Source organism: Mytilus trossulus, chromosome 5, assembly GCF_036588685.1.
Source record: "Mytilus trossulus isolate FHL-02 chromosome 5, PNRI_Mtr1.1.1.hap1, whole genome shotgun sequence".
Lineage (NCBI taxonomy): Eukaryota > Metazoa > Mollusca > Bivalvia > Mytilida > Mytilidae > Mytilus > Mytilus trossulus.
Genome location: NC_086377.1, coordinates 84,119,213 through 84,133,721, shown reverse-complemented (window position 1 = coordinate 84,133,721; position 14,509 = coordinate 84,119,213). Strand labels below are relative to the sequence as shown.

At 32.2% G+C, this 14,509-nt stretch overlaps 1 protein-coding gene across 1 annotated transcript in view; it reads right to left on the bottom strand.

The window, feature by feature from the left end:
* Positions 1-8,585, bottom strand: part of LOC134719217 (uncharacterized) — a 32,074-nt gene extending 23,489 nt beyond the window's left edge. Inside the window, exons 1-3 of the mRNA XM_063582220.1 lie at positions 8,514-8,585; positions 7,426-7,668; positions 6,460-6,948 (exon numbers count right to left, since the gene is read on the bottom strand). Coding sequence (XP_063438290.1) covers positions 6,460-6,948; positions 7,426-7,668; positions 8,514-8,583 — 802 coding nt within the window. The 5' untranslated portion in view covers positions 8,584-8,585. The remainder of the gene's footprint in view (positions 1-6,459; positions 6,949-7,425; positions 7,669-8,513) is intronic.
* Between the last annotated feature and the right edge of the window lie 5,924 nt (positions 8,586-14,509).

The following is a 14,509-nucleotide window of genomic DNA, read 5'->3' as shown; positions in this document are numbered from 1 at the left end:
AAATCAAACGATGATAACTGTGTCCCGGGACCTTACAACAGACATTTAAAGCCAGGTAGTATTGTTGAAAAGTAGTCCACATTTCCTAAGATTTATTTTCAAAATTAGTTTTCTAAAGAAGTCAAAACTGAAAACTAAAAAAATCCTCATTTTTCCAGATTTTGATGTTAATGAAATACATAATATAAACTAGGACTAATTTCAATCAGTTCTAAGAAGGTTACATTATATAGAAATGTTTAACTCAATGCAATAAATGGAGATGCGGATAAGTGGGTTTCTTACGATGCATGTCCTTCAAAACAGATTCAATCATACTACAACAACAACAACAACAACAACAATACTTTATTTTAAGAGGGTTACACAGTTAGCTATATAACTAATCTTCCCTGAGGCCCTCGTAATGAAAAATCAAACAAAACACAAACATATACTAGTACATTGCATACATACATTAGCATAAAAAGTCAAGTGTGATAATAATGTTCAATACAACTTGATAAAATGTGATGAAAAAAATAAACATGATGACATGATCAGTTTTTTATATTATTTATACAGCTAGGTTGATTTCAATAAATGATCTGTTATTTTGTATTTGAAAGAATTAATATTTGTAATATTTCTTAACGGTATTGGCAAATTATTCCACAAGAATGGTCCAGAATACATAAAAGATTTTTTGAATAATTCTGTTTTTGGTTTAGGGAGTATGAGGTTTCCTTGAACAGCATTTCTCAAGGGGTACGGATTTCTGTCTGAAACATAATGAAACTTGTCATCACTAACTTATGATATTTTATTCTCTGTTCAACTGTCATCCAGTTTAAGTGTTTGAATAAGGGTGCAGAAGGAGCGAATGGGTCTGTTTCTAGTATTAATCTAGCAGCCCTCTTTTGTAATTTTAATATCCTTTTTAAACCCTCACTGCTACAACTACTCCACACTATACAACAATAATCAATAAGTGGCAAGATATAACCATTATAGAATAATTTTCTGCAGTCTAGATTTAGAAATTTTTTAATCTTTAATAGTAGATATAGTCTAGATGATATTTTTGAGCAGATCAAGTCAATTTGGGTTGTCCATGTGAGGGAAGGGTCAATTTTAATGCCTAAAAGACTTTCGCATGTGGAAGATTGTATCACTTGGTTGTTAATAGTTAAACAACTCTCATTGTAATGTGGCATTGCTCTTTGCTTCGTTCCAATAATCATATATTTTGTTTTATTTTTATTGATGAACATATTGTTATCATTGCACCATGCCTCTACACCATGTAAATCTTCTTGTACCTTTGACTGAAGAGTTTGATAACAATTACCAGAAAGATGTAAGGTTGAATCATCGGCATATAAATCAGTGCAACAATTTTTCATATAAATAGGAAGGTCGTTGATGTATAATATAAACAGAAGGGGGCCTAATATGGAGCCTTGGGGAACACCATACTTGATATGAAGTTTTTCAGAATGAGCATTACCAATTTGTACTTGTTGAGTTCTTTCATTCAAATACGATTGAAAAAAAGAAACAGCAGTATTATCAAATCCATAAATTTATTGAAATTATGTAGTTAACAAAGTTCTGTAAATCTGGAATTGCATCATTTGAAAATTATATAAATCAAAAAGAAGCTTTATTCCTTCAATTAAAACGTGCGTCAAAGTAAGAACTGCTTAAAAAAAAAAAAAATTGTCTGAAATGTTAATGGATGGACGGACAAACTACAATATATCAAATGCTATGTTTTGTCTTTATAAATGTTTTCAGTTTTGGTTCAAGCAAAGCAACACCTTCAAAATACCTACGTGATAAATCCTTCTCATCAAAACTACTATTTTTAGTCTTAGGGTAGATATTTTGAGAAATCAGTATGTAAACATTCTAACATTAAATATGTTTTCTGGTTTACTCATTTAAAACAATAAGAATCTCTATAGGAAAACATTTTTTTTAACATTGCTTAATGACTAGGCCATTAATTGTGAATTTGACAATACATTGCTTAACTTACTTTTACAACAAATAACATATTTTGACACAATTAAGGATAACATTTGTTTTGCAGCTATTTAATACGAAGTTTTAACAAAAATAGATTTAAGGAATAACAACAATAGTGCACACACTGAAATATCTCGCCTTCTTTACTAACCATTTATATTATGTTGATAGTCCTAGATATAAAGTTTTACTACAACTATATGTATCACATAAACTTAGCATGATCCAAGAAAATGAGGTCAAGGTCAGATAAACTAAACAGAAATACATGTACATCTAACAATCATTTAATTCACTTAATGTAGTTGACCGGTCCGTCTACAAAGGACTCATCAGTGACGCTCGAATCCAAAAATGTTAAAAAGGCCAAATAAAGTACGAGGATGAAGAGCATTGAGGACCAAAATTCCTGAAAGTTTTTCCAAATTTACCCAAGGTAATCTATTCCTCAGGTAGAAAAGCCTTAGTATTTCAAAAATTCAAAAGTTTTGTAAACAGTTAATTTATAGATATGACCAAGAAAACTTAACATTGACCAATGAACCATGAAAAGGAGGTCAAGGTCAGATAAACCATACCAGGCAGACATGTACACCGTACAATCAATCTATGCAATCAATATAGTCGAACTATTGCTTGTAGTATCTAAGAAACAAACTTAACCATGAAAACTTAACATTGATCAATGATCCATGAGAATCAGGTAAAGGTCAGATGATACATGGAGACTGACATGTACATCATAAAATATTTCCATACACCAAATATAGTTGACCTATTACATATAGTATTAGAAAAAATACTAAACCTAAATGAAATGAAAATGAGGTTAAGGTCAGATCACACCTACAATACTGTGCAATTGAAGATTTCTTGCTATAGCGCAATACTGTGCAATTGAAAATTTCTTGCTATAGCGCAATACTGTGCAATTGAAAATTTCTTGCTATAGTGCAATACTGTGCAATTGAAATTTTTTTGCTATTGCACAATACTTAATATAATAATTCACATATCCTGTTTGGTGTGTATCTCCTGCCATATCCTTATTATTTGCTTTTATATATATATATCAGAAATAAACAAATTAAAAAAAAAAAAAATGAAGAAAAAAAAAAAAAAAAAAATCCCCCCCAAAATTTTTTGAACCCCTTATGATTCATCACCCCAAACTCAATCCCAGCCTTCCCTTTGTGGTATAATACCTTGCAGTACAATTTCAGAGAGATCCATACTTTTGAACACAAGTTATTGTCTGGAAACTAGAAAAAAAAGCTTTTTGTGTCCTTTTTGGTCCCAAATTCCTAAACATTTAGGGCAATTGCCCCAAAACTCCAACCCAGCCTTCCCTTTGTGATATGGAACCTTGAAGTATAATTTCAGAAAGATCCATACACTTACACAAAAGTTATTGTCCTGAAACTAAAAAAATGCATGTTTTTTTACCCTTTTTGGCCGCTAATTCCAAAAAATTTGAGGCAATTACCCCCAACACCAATCCCAGCATTTCCTTTGTGATATGGAACCTTGTGGTACAATGTCAGAGAGATCCATACACTAACACACAAGTTATTGTCTGGAAGTTACAAAAATGCTTATTTTTGGCCCCTTTTTCCTTAAATGTTGGTACCATAGCCCCCAAATTCAAACCCAACCTTCCTTTTGTGGTATTGAATCTTATGGAAATATTTCATAGAGATCCATTTCTTAAACTTAAGTTATTGCGCAAAAACCAATATGTCTTCGGACGATGACAATGACGCCAACTTCATACCAATATATGACCGCAAAAATATAATGTTGTCTCTCAATAAATGCAACACTCTGTTCATGCTTATGATAAAATCATCAGCTCCTTTTTTGTGAGAATTTACTCATTCAAAATCTAAAGCACTTTCTGACGTACAAAAATTTAAACCTGGTATCTTTGATAAATATTATTGTCTTACCTCATATCAATGTTTCAAAATGTGAGACATATTGAAGTTAAAATTGTAGTTTGTGACAAGCTCAAAGTGGCAATGTAAACAAGTTACGTAAACCTTTAGATTGGCTTACAGCTAATACATTAATGCTAGCAAGACAAATCTTTGTTTGGCTTGCTTGCTTTGCTTGTATCAATGTTTGCTCAAGCAAGGCAATTAAGATAGGCGGGGCTTCAGCTTGTATACGTCATACCTAAATTTTATTGGACGGTTAAGTTTGAAGTTAAGGACACTAAATTTTAAACATCACAGGATGACAAATATAAAGCGCAGTCGTAGAAATGGAAGCCAAAAAATGTATTTGTTTTTTCTCGAAGATATGCATTTTCATCATCCAACTGAAAAGACTGTCGTTAAGTACTTTTAGAAAAGCAAAATAACTATTCGAACACACCTACTCTGATTTAGTGATTCATTACATAGGTATTTCATTTGACGATGATGTTTAAAACCCATTACACAATAAGTTTGTTTCCCTTAATTGTCATTAGTTTGTAAGATGAATTATCTCATAGAAATAGACTTGTCCAAATGTGGACAGGTGGAAAGCACCTTGGAAGTAAAAGTTCTGAATATCAACAAGTCATTTAGAATTTTCTTTTTTCATGGATAAAAAAAAAGTATCGTCCATTTGGATTAAAAACGGGAATGCATGACACTAGATTAACCCGATATTCTCGTTTTTTCCGTGGACGAGTCTATTACGTTTTTGACACTTGTGTTGAAACTTATTTTCGTACAACGATTTTTACATTTTTTTTCTTTATCAGTTTTCGTTTTTGAAGAACATTACTCACCAAGTTTTCTGGAATTGATTAAGAGCTACGAGAATTTGTTTTTTCTTGTTTGTAAAAAGACGATTTAATTTCGTCTTTGTCTGTGAACACCCCCCTTTTTTACGGCAAATCATTAGACAATGTCATGCGATATTTATGACAGCTGAGCTCAGCAAGAATATTTCATCGAACTTAAATTTGAAATGATGACAAAATAGCATAAAAAACATTTTGTTAGAAAGGTGAAATGTATATTTATTTTGCATTATTTTTTCTGTCTTGAAAGATATTTGTTTTTCTTTTTTTTCCCAACCGACCGACCCGACTTTTTCATGGGGAAAATCCATAAACCCAACAAATTAAAAAACCGTGGCCTTAGTACTGTGATTATTTTTTATGTTATAAAGTCAACCTGTAGGTTTGCTATATAAAAATGATAGAATCTGAAGCGAGATGATGTATCAAATGTTCTTTCTTTGTGCGTTTTTAAGACAAATTGTTCATCTCAAGCACACCCTTACATAAGGAGGTTCGCTCGATTTTCTCTTTTTTGATACAATTGTTTCCAATTTTTTGATATTTTTTCTTGAGTCACGTAATGGAAGAACAGACACGGAAATAGGTTAACTTATAGATTGATATGTTCTCCGTCTGTATTAATTAAAAAAAAGGAAGAATTTTCTTCATCCAACCTGATAGATAACCATGTCGTCGACTTGATATCTAACTGTTCTACTTAACTTTGTAATAGATAAATTAAAAACTTATGCAAATGGTTGTTTTTTGCAATAAAATTTTGAGAAGAAAATTGTTATTTTATTTGTTTCTATTCACTTTTAAAAAAATTCTCACTAAAGTAAACATAACAGAAAGCACTTATCGCCTTCTCTATAAACAAAGAATAATCAGTTTGAAGGTTTACAAGCAAAAATTAATCCAAAGTGCGCAATATTCAATAAAAATAGACATAATAAATAAAATAATTAAGTCATCCCCCCTAACCCTAATTAATTTATCCCTTTTATTAGAAAATCAAGTGCACCTTCTTATGTTAGGGTGTGTTTGAGATGAATATTTTGTGTTGAAAACGTACAAAGAAAGAATATTTGATACATCATCTCGCTTCAGATTCTATCATTTTTATATAGCAAAGCTACAGGTTGACGTTATAACATAAAAACAATCACAGTACTAAAAGATGAAATGAATGGGTCAAATGAAATACCTATGTAATGAATCACTCGAAATCAGAGTAGGTGTGTTCGAATAGCTTTTTTGTTTTAATAAAAGTACTTGACGACAGTCTTTTCAGTTGGATGATAAAAAATGCATATCTTCGAGAAAAATAACAATTTTTTTGGCTTCCATTTCTACGATTGCGCTTTATATTTGTCATCTTGTGATGTTTTAAAATTTAGTGTGACTGTCCTTAACTTCAAACATAACGTCCAATAAAATTTAAGTATGATATATACAAGCTGAAGCCCCGCCTATCTTAATTGCCATGCTTGAGCAAACATTGATACAAGCAAAGCAAGCAAGCAAAACAAAGATTTGTCTTGATAGCATTAATGTATTAGCTGTAAATATTTAGACAATTTTAATTGTTTTTTTTAATTATCTCCTTGCTGTAATAGAAATGTATCCTGTTTTCATTATCTGAGTGTAAATAACATGCATATTACCTGCTGGAGTTGGCGTCATGTGCTGCCCTGGAAAACACATCACATCAGGGACCTGTTCATGCAAATCTTTGCTCCCATCAAATACTACAAGAAACAATGCCCGGAATGTCATGAAGGTCTGATGTGTTGTTAGATAAACATATTGTCCACCAAAATCCCAGAAGATAAGACGTCCAACTTTCATCTTATACTTCCCACTTTTGAGGACCTTTTCCATTTTCTTTCTTATTTCTTCTTTAGTCATTCTTGTTCTCATTTTCTTTTCCATCTGTTTTACCGTGTGAGGCACATTGGAGGATTTCGTAGATGGTAGAGATTGTGCTGCTGCAGACTGTTCTGAGGGCAAAGAGGAAAGTGTAGCTTTGGCATAACCAGTTGGGCTTGTATCTGGAGCTTTGATGAACTTTTTGGTTAGTTCACTCTCCTCCTCTTCTTCCAGAGAGGTCATTAAAACCTTATGGTACACAACATCCAGGGCATTGTAAGAGTCTGAAATTATATTTAATACATCAGGCAAATCAAATCCAAAACAGATGCAGGCTGTCAAAACCAAGTGAAGAATGTAAGAAAAATCAGAATTAAAATAAGAATCATATCTTATCAGGTGTAACATTCATATAATGCTATTAACACATTTTAAAGAGAGTCATATTTTAACTGATTGATTGATGAAATTATTGATTATGGAAAATAAATGTTAATTCATTGCATAATTTTAACATTTAAATTCAATTTCAAAATATAAAACCTTAACATCTTTCTAATAAGATTAGTAAAATGTTAAGATTTTCATACACAAATCAGATTTGATATTGAATTAATATGGTGCGTGAATAGAAGGCACAAAAAATGGCTACAATGTGAAACTATTTAAATCAGTGCTATAACATGTCTGCTGAAAGCGCAGTCCATGCAATAGAGTATATTTTTAATGTGGTCAGATATTCTACTTGTGCTCTTTCTCACCTGGATCAACAAGAATCCACTCTTTTGACTGAATGTCGAGGCCACAGCGACCTTCTACCAGAGAAATCCCATCAGTTGGATGTCGCCCTTCTGGTAGGACATCCCCAGCTAACAGCTTCACAAGAGTCGTTTTCCCAACAGAAAATTGACCAGTTACCATGCATCTCATATCAAATGATTCATAGCTGCCCTTCCCTAATAAACGATTTAACATGGCAGACTGTTGCCCTTTTCCGATGGAATCTAAAAAAAATAAAAAAATTGGAAAGTTTTGATGTGTTCATGTTGAGAAAAAAAATGTATCCATACACAAACTCATAGATAATTTTTCCTCATTTGTTGGTTAATATGTTGATATGTCATTTTTCGATATGTCAATGTGTTAAATATGTCAGAATGTCTTTGTGTTGATGTATTAGCCTGTTTGTGTATTGATCTGTCAGTGTAATGATGTATGTGTGCTAAAGTGTTGATCTGTCAATGTTTCAATATGTCAATGTGTTAATGTACGAGTCTGTTAATGTATTCAGCTGTCAGTGTGTATATATGTCAATGTATTGATGTTTGAATCTGGTTATATGTTGATATTTCAGTGTGTCAATATGTCTGTTAATGTGTTGATCTATCATCGTGATGATGTATGAGTGTAAACATGTTGATCTGTCAGTGTTTCAATATGTTATTGTGTTGACGTTTGAGTCTAGTGATATGTTAATCTGTAAGTGTGCCAATATGTCAATGTGTTGATGTAGGAGTCTATTATTATGTTGATCTGTAAATGCATCGATATACCAATGTGTTGATATATAAATCTGTTAATGTGTTAAATCTGTCAGTGTGTCAATATGTCTACATGCTGATGTATGAGTCTGTTTATTTGTTTATTTTCGGACATGCACGGATTAACAAAAATTATGTGATCTGTAATCAATCAATCTTCATCAATAGCCCATTTCACTTTTCCCATCAATTTGCTGGTTTTTTTTCATTATAACATTATAAGCAGATATCAAGGTTTCCCTATATTAGAAACAAGTAATTATAAATCATTTCAGCCAGTATCTGAATAATTAACATTAGATAATTACCTTCAACTACTGGTGCTGCAGGCTCCTGTAAATGGGCGTCAGGAGTTACTTCTGGGGATGTCTTTGACATGACAGTCTACAAAAGAAAAATATGCTATAGACTATCATGTCCTATGTGAAAAGTTGTCAAATAGTTTAATACACATATATTTAAATAGCCTTTCTATCTGCCAGTAGATTTAAAGGACAATAACTCTATATTTTACAGGAAGTTGAAATGCGCAATGCAATCACAACTTATTTTGAATAGGCACAGACAATTATCTTGAATGGACCGTAATTCTTTGCTTATTTCATTGTATTTCCACCTTTGATTCTGTTGTTTGCATCTATTTGTTATAATAGGTACAGTCATTGTATTGAACAAAATCATTTCTCTTCGCCACATAATTTATAGATAATGCATAGTGATGCATGTTGACTAAATATGAAAGTGCATATGTAGTTGTCTCCCTTACTACTATAATCAGTTTCAGAATGTTCATTGTTATTTCCCTTGTTTAAAACTATAAATTTCATGTTTCTTTATTTAATGATTTACATGATGCTTATTCAGTACATATTTGTGAAATTAAATAGATATTAGTATTTTTTTATTCATTGTTTAAAGATATTCATTTCTAGTCTAAAGTTTAGTATTTGCATTGTCACAAATCATGTATAGCCTCCTTTGACAGACTTAGGCCTATAAATTTTATATGACTGGTTTGGTGTAATTACATTGAATTGTCTGAGGTCTGACGTATACAGTCCAACCAATGAAAGCTGTAAAGGATGCAAATCTCCCTTTAATTAATTGGTTTTCAATTGCTTAGATATGAGAACAACCCCCTCCTCCAATTTTTTTTTTTTTTTAAATTGAAATTTTGATCAATCTTGAAGAAAATAATATGACCACCCCCCCCCCCCCCCCCCCCCAAAAAAAAAGCTAAAAAAAATCAAATCTCCCACCCCCATTTTTTTTTAATTTGTAATTTCAAAATATATCAATTCACCAAACACATTTCACAAGATAGAAAATTATTTCGTTCTTTGCTAGATAATTGATGAAACAGACTATACTTAATAAAACTAGTGAGTGAAGACATTGAGTTATTCCTTTTAGTATAAGAAAATGTCAAAGAAAAACTCTGGTTGTTCCCCTTGTATTCATTTGTTGTTTATAAACACAAAAATTTGTAAGGGTTCCGCGGCACCCAGTGTCTCGCCTACTTTTGCTGTAAATTGCAGAATCAACAAAAATGAGGGAAAAAATCAATAAAAATATTCGCTTGATACCATGTTTGGATTGTAGGAAGCTTCTGTCCAAGTTTGGTAAAAAATCCTGGATAGTTTATGAATCTAACAAATGTTTTAAAAACTTTAACTGCAGACTGGATGTAATGTTAACTGGAAGAAAAACTTTAACTGGAAGAAAAACTAAGTCCATTTATAAGAAAAATACAGATACACAGGTACAAAATATTAACAAAACTTCCTTCTAGATACTTGCTTTTGATCATAAACAAGCTTCTGTCTTAGTTTGGTTCAAATAAAAAATAGTATAAGAAAGTTATCAATTTTTTTTTAAATTCAACCACAGAATAAATGTGTTGTTTCTTGGCAGAAAAAAGTCCATTTAACATGTTTAAAGTAAAATATGGAAAAAATGGATTTGTCATTTTACAAAATTTACTTCTAGATACTATCTTATGATCATAAACAAGCTTCTGTCTAAGTTTGGTACAAACCAAGGCTAGTTTAAGAAAGTTATTAAAATTTTAAAAACTACAATCACAGAGGGATGTAATGTTTTCCCGCAGAAAAACTGAGTGCATTTATAAGTAAAATACGGAAAAAATGGAATTTTATTTTCACAAAATTTACTTCTGGATACTATCTTATGATCATAAGTAAGCTTCTGTCCAAGTTTGGTAGAAATCCAGGATAGTTTAAGAAAGTTATTTAAATTTTAAAAACTTTAACCACAGAGTGTATGTAATGTTTTCCCGCAGAAAAACTAAGTCTATTTATAAGTAAAATACGGAAAAAATGGAATTTTATTTTCACAAAATTTACTTCTGGATACTATCTCATGATCATAAACAAGCTTCTGTCCAAGGTAGAAATCCAGTATGGTTTAAGAAAGTTATTAAAATTTCAAAAACTTTAACCAGAGTGAATATTTGTGGACGGCGCCGACGCAACAACACCAACGACGACGGAATGTAGGATCGCTTAGTCTCGCTTTTTCGACTAAAGTCGAAGGCTCGACAAAAATTGAAATATTGTTTTCTCAGGCGTGCAAGAACATACAATCAAAGGTTTTGTTTTATTTTCTTCTAATTGTAGATGACTGTTTAAAAAACCAAATTTCATTGGTTTATTTAGATATTTACAAAATTAAGTAAAAAGGCTTATTTTAAAGGCCCATTTTTGTCAATGAAATTAATGATTTTAAAAAAAAATCCAAATTTGCCCATAATTTGCACATAATGTTTGGAAAATGAATATAAGATCAAGAAATACATACGTCAGACACATTATTCTTTATAGAGAAGTTGGGAATACATATTTTCAAGTTGTTCGTTTGACCAGGCTGACGATACAACCCACACTATCTGGCACTTGAGTTGTGTGATGGTGACTTCGGTCATAAATCCTAATACCCAAATAATGGACGACAAACAATATTTTACTAATGATTTGTAATGTGATGTCCTTTTTCAAATAATTATGTCTTTCCAACTTTCGTGGAAAGACCTATTGATTTCGTTCTGATTATTATTATTTTAAGCCTAATTTTTTTCTTGCGTAGTATTGTTGTTTCACAAGATGTCGCTTAGATATTTGGAATATGATATCGTAAAGTTTATGCGCTTTAAAAACTGACAACCGCGTAACAAAATACTTAATGTTGTAAGAGTTACCTCCCTAAACACTGTTTTTCTTGTGGTCACTACTCCTCCGTAACCGTAAAAGATTACGACAAATTTGTTTTACCAATTTGCTCTGACATTATGTCTTCAGGATTAGGATTTTAATTTTAACCGAAGCTATCCGGAGACTCCATATGAGAGTTATTTCCCCTTTTGTATCTGATATAAGTTCCAGAGACTCCATATGAGAGTTATTTCCCCTTTTGTATCTGATATCAGTGATATGCATATGAACTCATTAACCTTTATGCATATAAACCTATAACCGCTTTATTTGGTGTCCTTGGGTCCCAACTTAAACTAGAGGCTCTTAAGAGCCTGTGTCACTCACCTTTTTCTATGAAGGACACAGATGAATTCATGACAAAATTGTGTTTGTAGATCTTACTAGACTGAAAATTCTTGCTTCTTACAATTTTCTCTATCTATAATAAACTTGGCCCTTTAGATACAGGGGAAAATATTTGGTAAAAATTTACAAAAATTTACCAAATTAATGAAAATTGTTAAAAATTGACTATAAAGGGCAATATTAAACTCCTTAAGGGGTCAACTGACCATTTTGATCATGTTAAATTATTTGTAGATCTTACTTTGCTGAAAACATTATTGCTGTTTACAGTTTATCTCTATCTATAACAGTATTCAAGATAATAACCAAACACGGCAAGATTTCTATAAAAATTACCAATTGGGGGGCAGCAACCCAACAACCAGTTGTCTGATTCATCTGAAAATTTCAGAGCAGATAGATATTGGCTTGATAAATAATTGAACCTCTTGTCAGATTTTGCTCTAAATGCTTTGGTTTCAGAGTTATAAGCCAAAATCTACATTTTACCCCTATGTTCTACTTTTAGCCATGGCGGCCATCTTGATTGGTTGGCTGGGTCACCACACACATTTTTTCAACTAGATACCATAATTAAACAACCTTATAGAGCGCGTTCACATACCCCACATCCCCACATTGTCATTGGAGAAATAAAATATGTGTAAGAAAAAAAAATTGTATAAGAATAAAAAAATTGAATCATAATTTCCTGTCAATATGCACATCTACATAGTATGTCCTTATTATCTAAAAAGGTTTCGTGAAATTCTGTTGTGTGGTTTGAGAGGAGTTGCTAAACAAACTGTTGCAGTAGTACATTAAAGTAATTAAGGTCAAAGGGTCTTAACTCCTAGAAAAAAAAATGAATCGCAATTTCCTGTCGATATGCACAACTACATAGTATGTCCTTATTATCTAAAAAGGTTTTGTGAAATTCTGTTGTGTGGTTTGAGAGGAGTTGCGATGACAAGAAACAGGACTAATAGTATAGAGAGGCAAATAAGTTCAAAGGGGCTTAACTACTGGAAAAAAAATTGAATCATAATTTCCTGTCAATATGCACATCTATGTAGTATGTCCTTATTATCTGAAAGGTTTCATGAAATTCTGTTGTGTGGTTTGAGAGGAGTTGCGATGACAAACTGTTGCAGTAGTACATTAAAGTAAATAAGATCAACGGGGCGTAACTCCTAGAAAAAAAATTGAATCGCAATTTCCTGATGATATGCACAACTACATAGTATGTCCTTATTATTTAAAAAGGTTTCGTGAAATTCTGTTGTGTGGTTTGAGAGGAGTTGCGATGACAAATTGTTGCAGTAGTACATTAAAGTAAATAAGTTCAAAGGGGCGTAACTCCTAGAAAAAAAATTGAATGGCAATTTCCTGTCGATATGCACAACTACATAGTATGTCCTTATTATCTAAAAAGGTTTTGTAAAATTCTGTTGTGTGGTGTGAGAGGAGTTGCGATGACAAGAAACAGGACTAATAGTATAGAGAGGCAAATAAGTTCAAAGGGCGTAACTCCAGGAAAAAAAATTGAATCGTAATTTCCTGTCGATATGCACATCTACATAGTATGTCCTTATTATCTGAAAAGGTTTCATGAAATTCTGTTGTGTGGTTTAAGAGGAGTTGCGATGACAAACTGTTGCAGTAGTACATTAAAGTAAATAAGGTCAAAGGGGCGTATCTCCTAGAAAAAAAAATTGAATCGCAATTTCCTGTCGATATGCACAACTACATAGTATGTCCTTATTATTTAAAAAGGTTTCGTGAAATTCTGTTGTGTGGTTTGAGAGGAGTTGCGATGACAAACTGTTGCAACAGTCCATTAAAGTAATTAAGGTCAAAGGGTCTCAACTCCTAGAAAAAAAAAATGAATCGCAATTTCCTGTCGATATGCACAACTACATAGTATGTCCTTATTATTTAAAAAGGTTTCGTGAAATTCTGTTGTGTGGTTTGAGAGGAGTTGCGATGACAAACTGTTGCAGTAGTACATTAAAGTAATTAAGGTCAAAGGGTCTTAACTCGTAGAAAAAAAAATGAATCGCAATTTCCTGTCGATATGCACAACTACATGGTATGTCCTTATTATCTGAAAAGGTTTTGTGAAATTCTGTTGTGTGGTTTGAGAGTATTTGCGATGACAAGAAACAGGACTGACGGACGGACTGACGGACGGACAGACGGGTCAAAAAGATTGTACCCTCCGCAACACATTGTGTGGGGTATAATAATGATTGTAGCTAAATTTGGTTAAATTTGACCCAGTAGTTTCAGAAGAGAAGATTTTTGTAAAAGCTTACATAAATTTACGAAAAATTGGTAAAAAATGACTATAAAGGGCAATAACTCCTTAAGGGGTCATCTAACCATTTTGATCATGTTGAATTATTTGTAGATCTTACTTTGCAGAACATTATTGCTGTTAACAGTTTATCTCTATCTATAATAATATTCAAGTTAATAACAAAAAAACGGCAAAATTTCCTTAAAATTACCAATTTAGGGGCAGCAACCCTACAACGGGTTGTCCGATCCATCTGAAAATTTCAGGGTAGATAGATCTTGACCTGATAAACATTCTGCTCCCTGTGAGATTTGCTCTTAATGCTTTGGTTTTAGAGATATAAGCCAAAATCTACATTTTACCCCTATGTTCTATTTTTAGCCATGGCGGCCATCTTGGTTGGTCGGCTTGGTCACCGGACACAATTTTTAAACTTGATACCCCA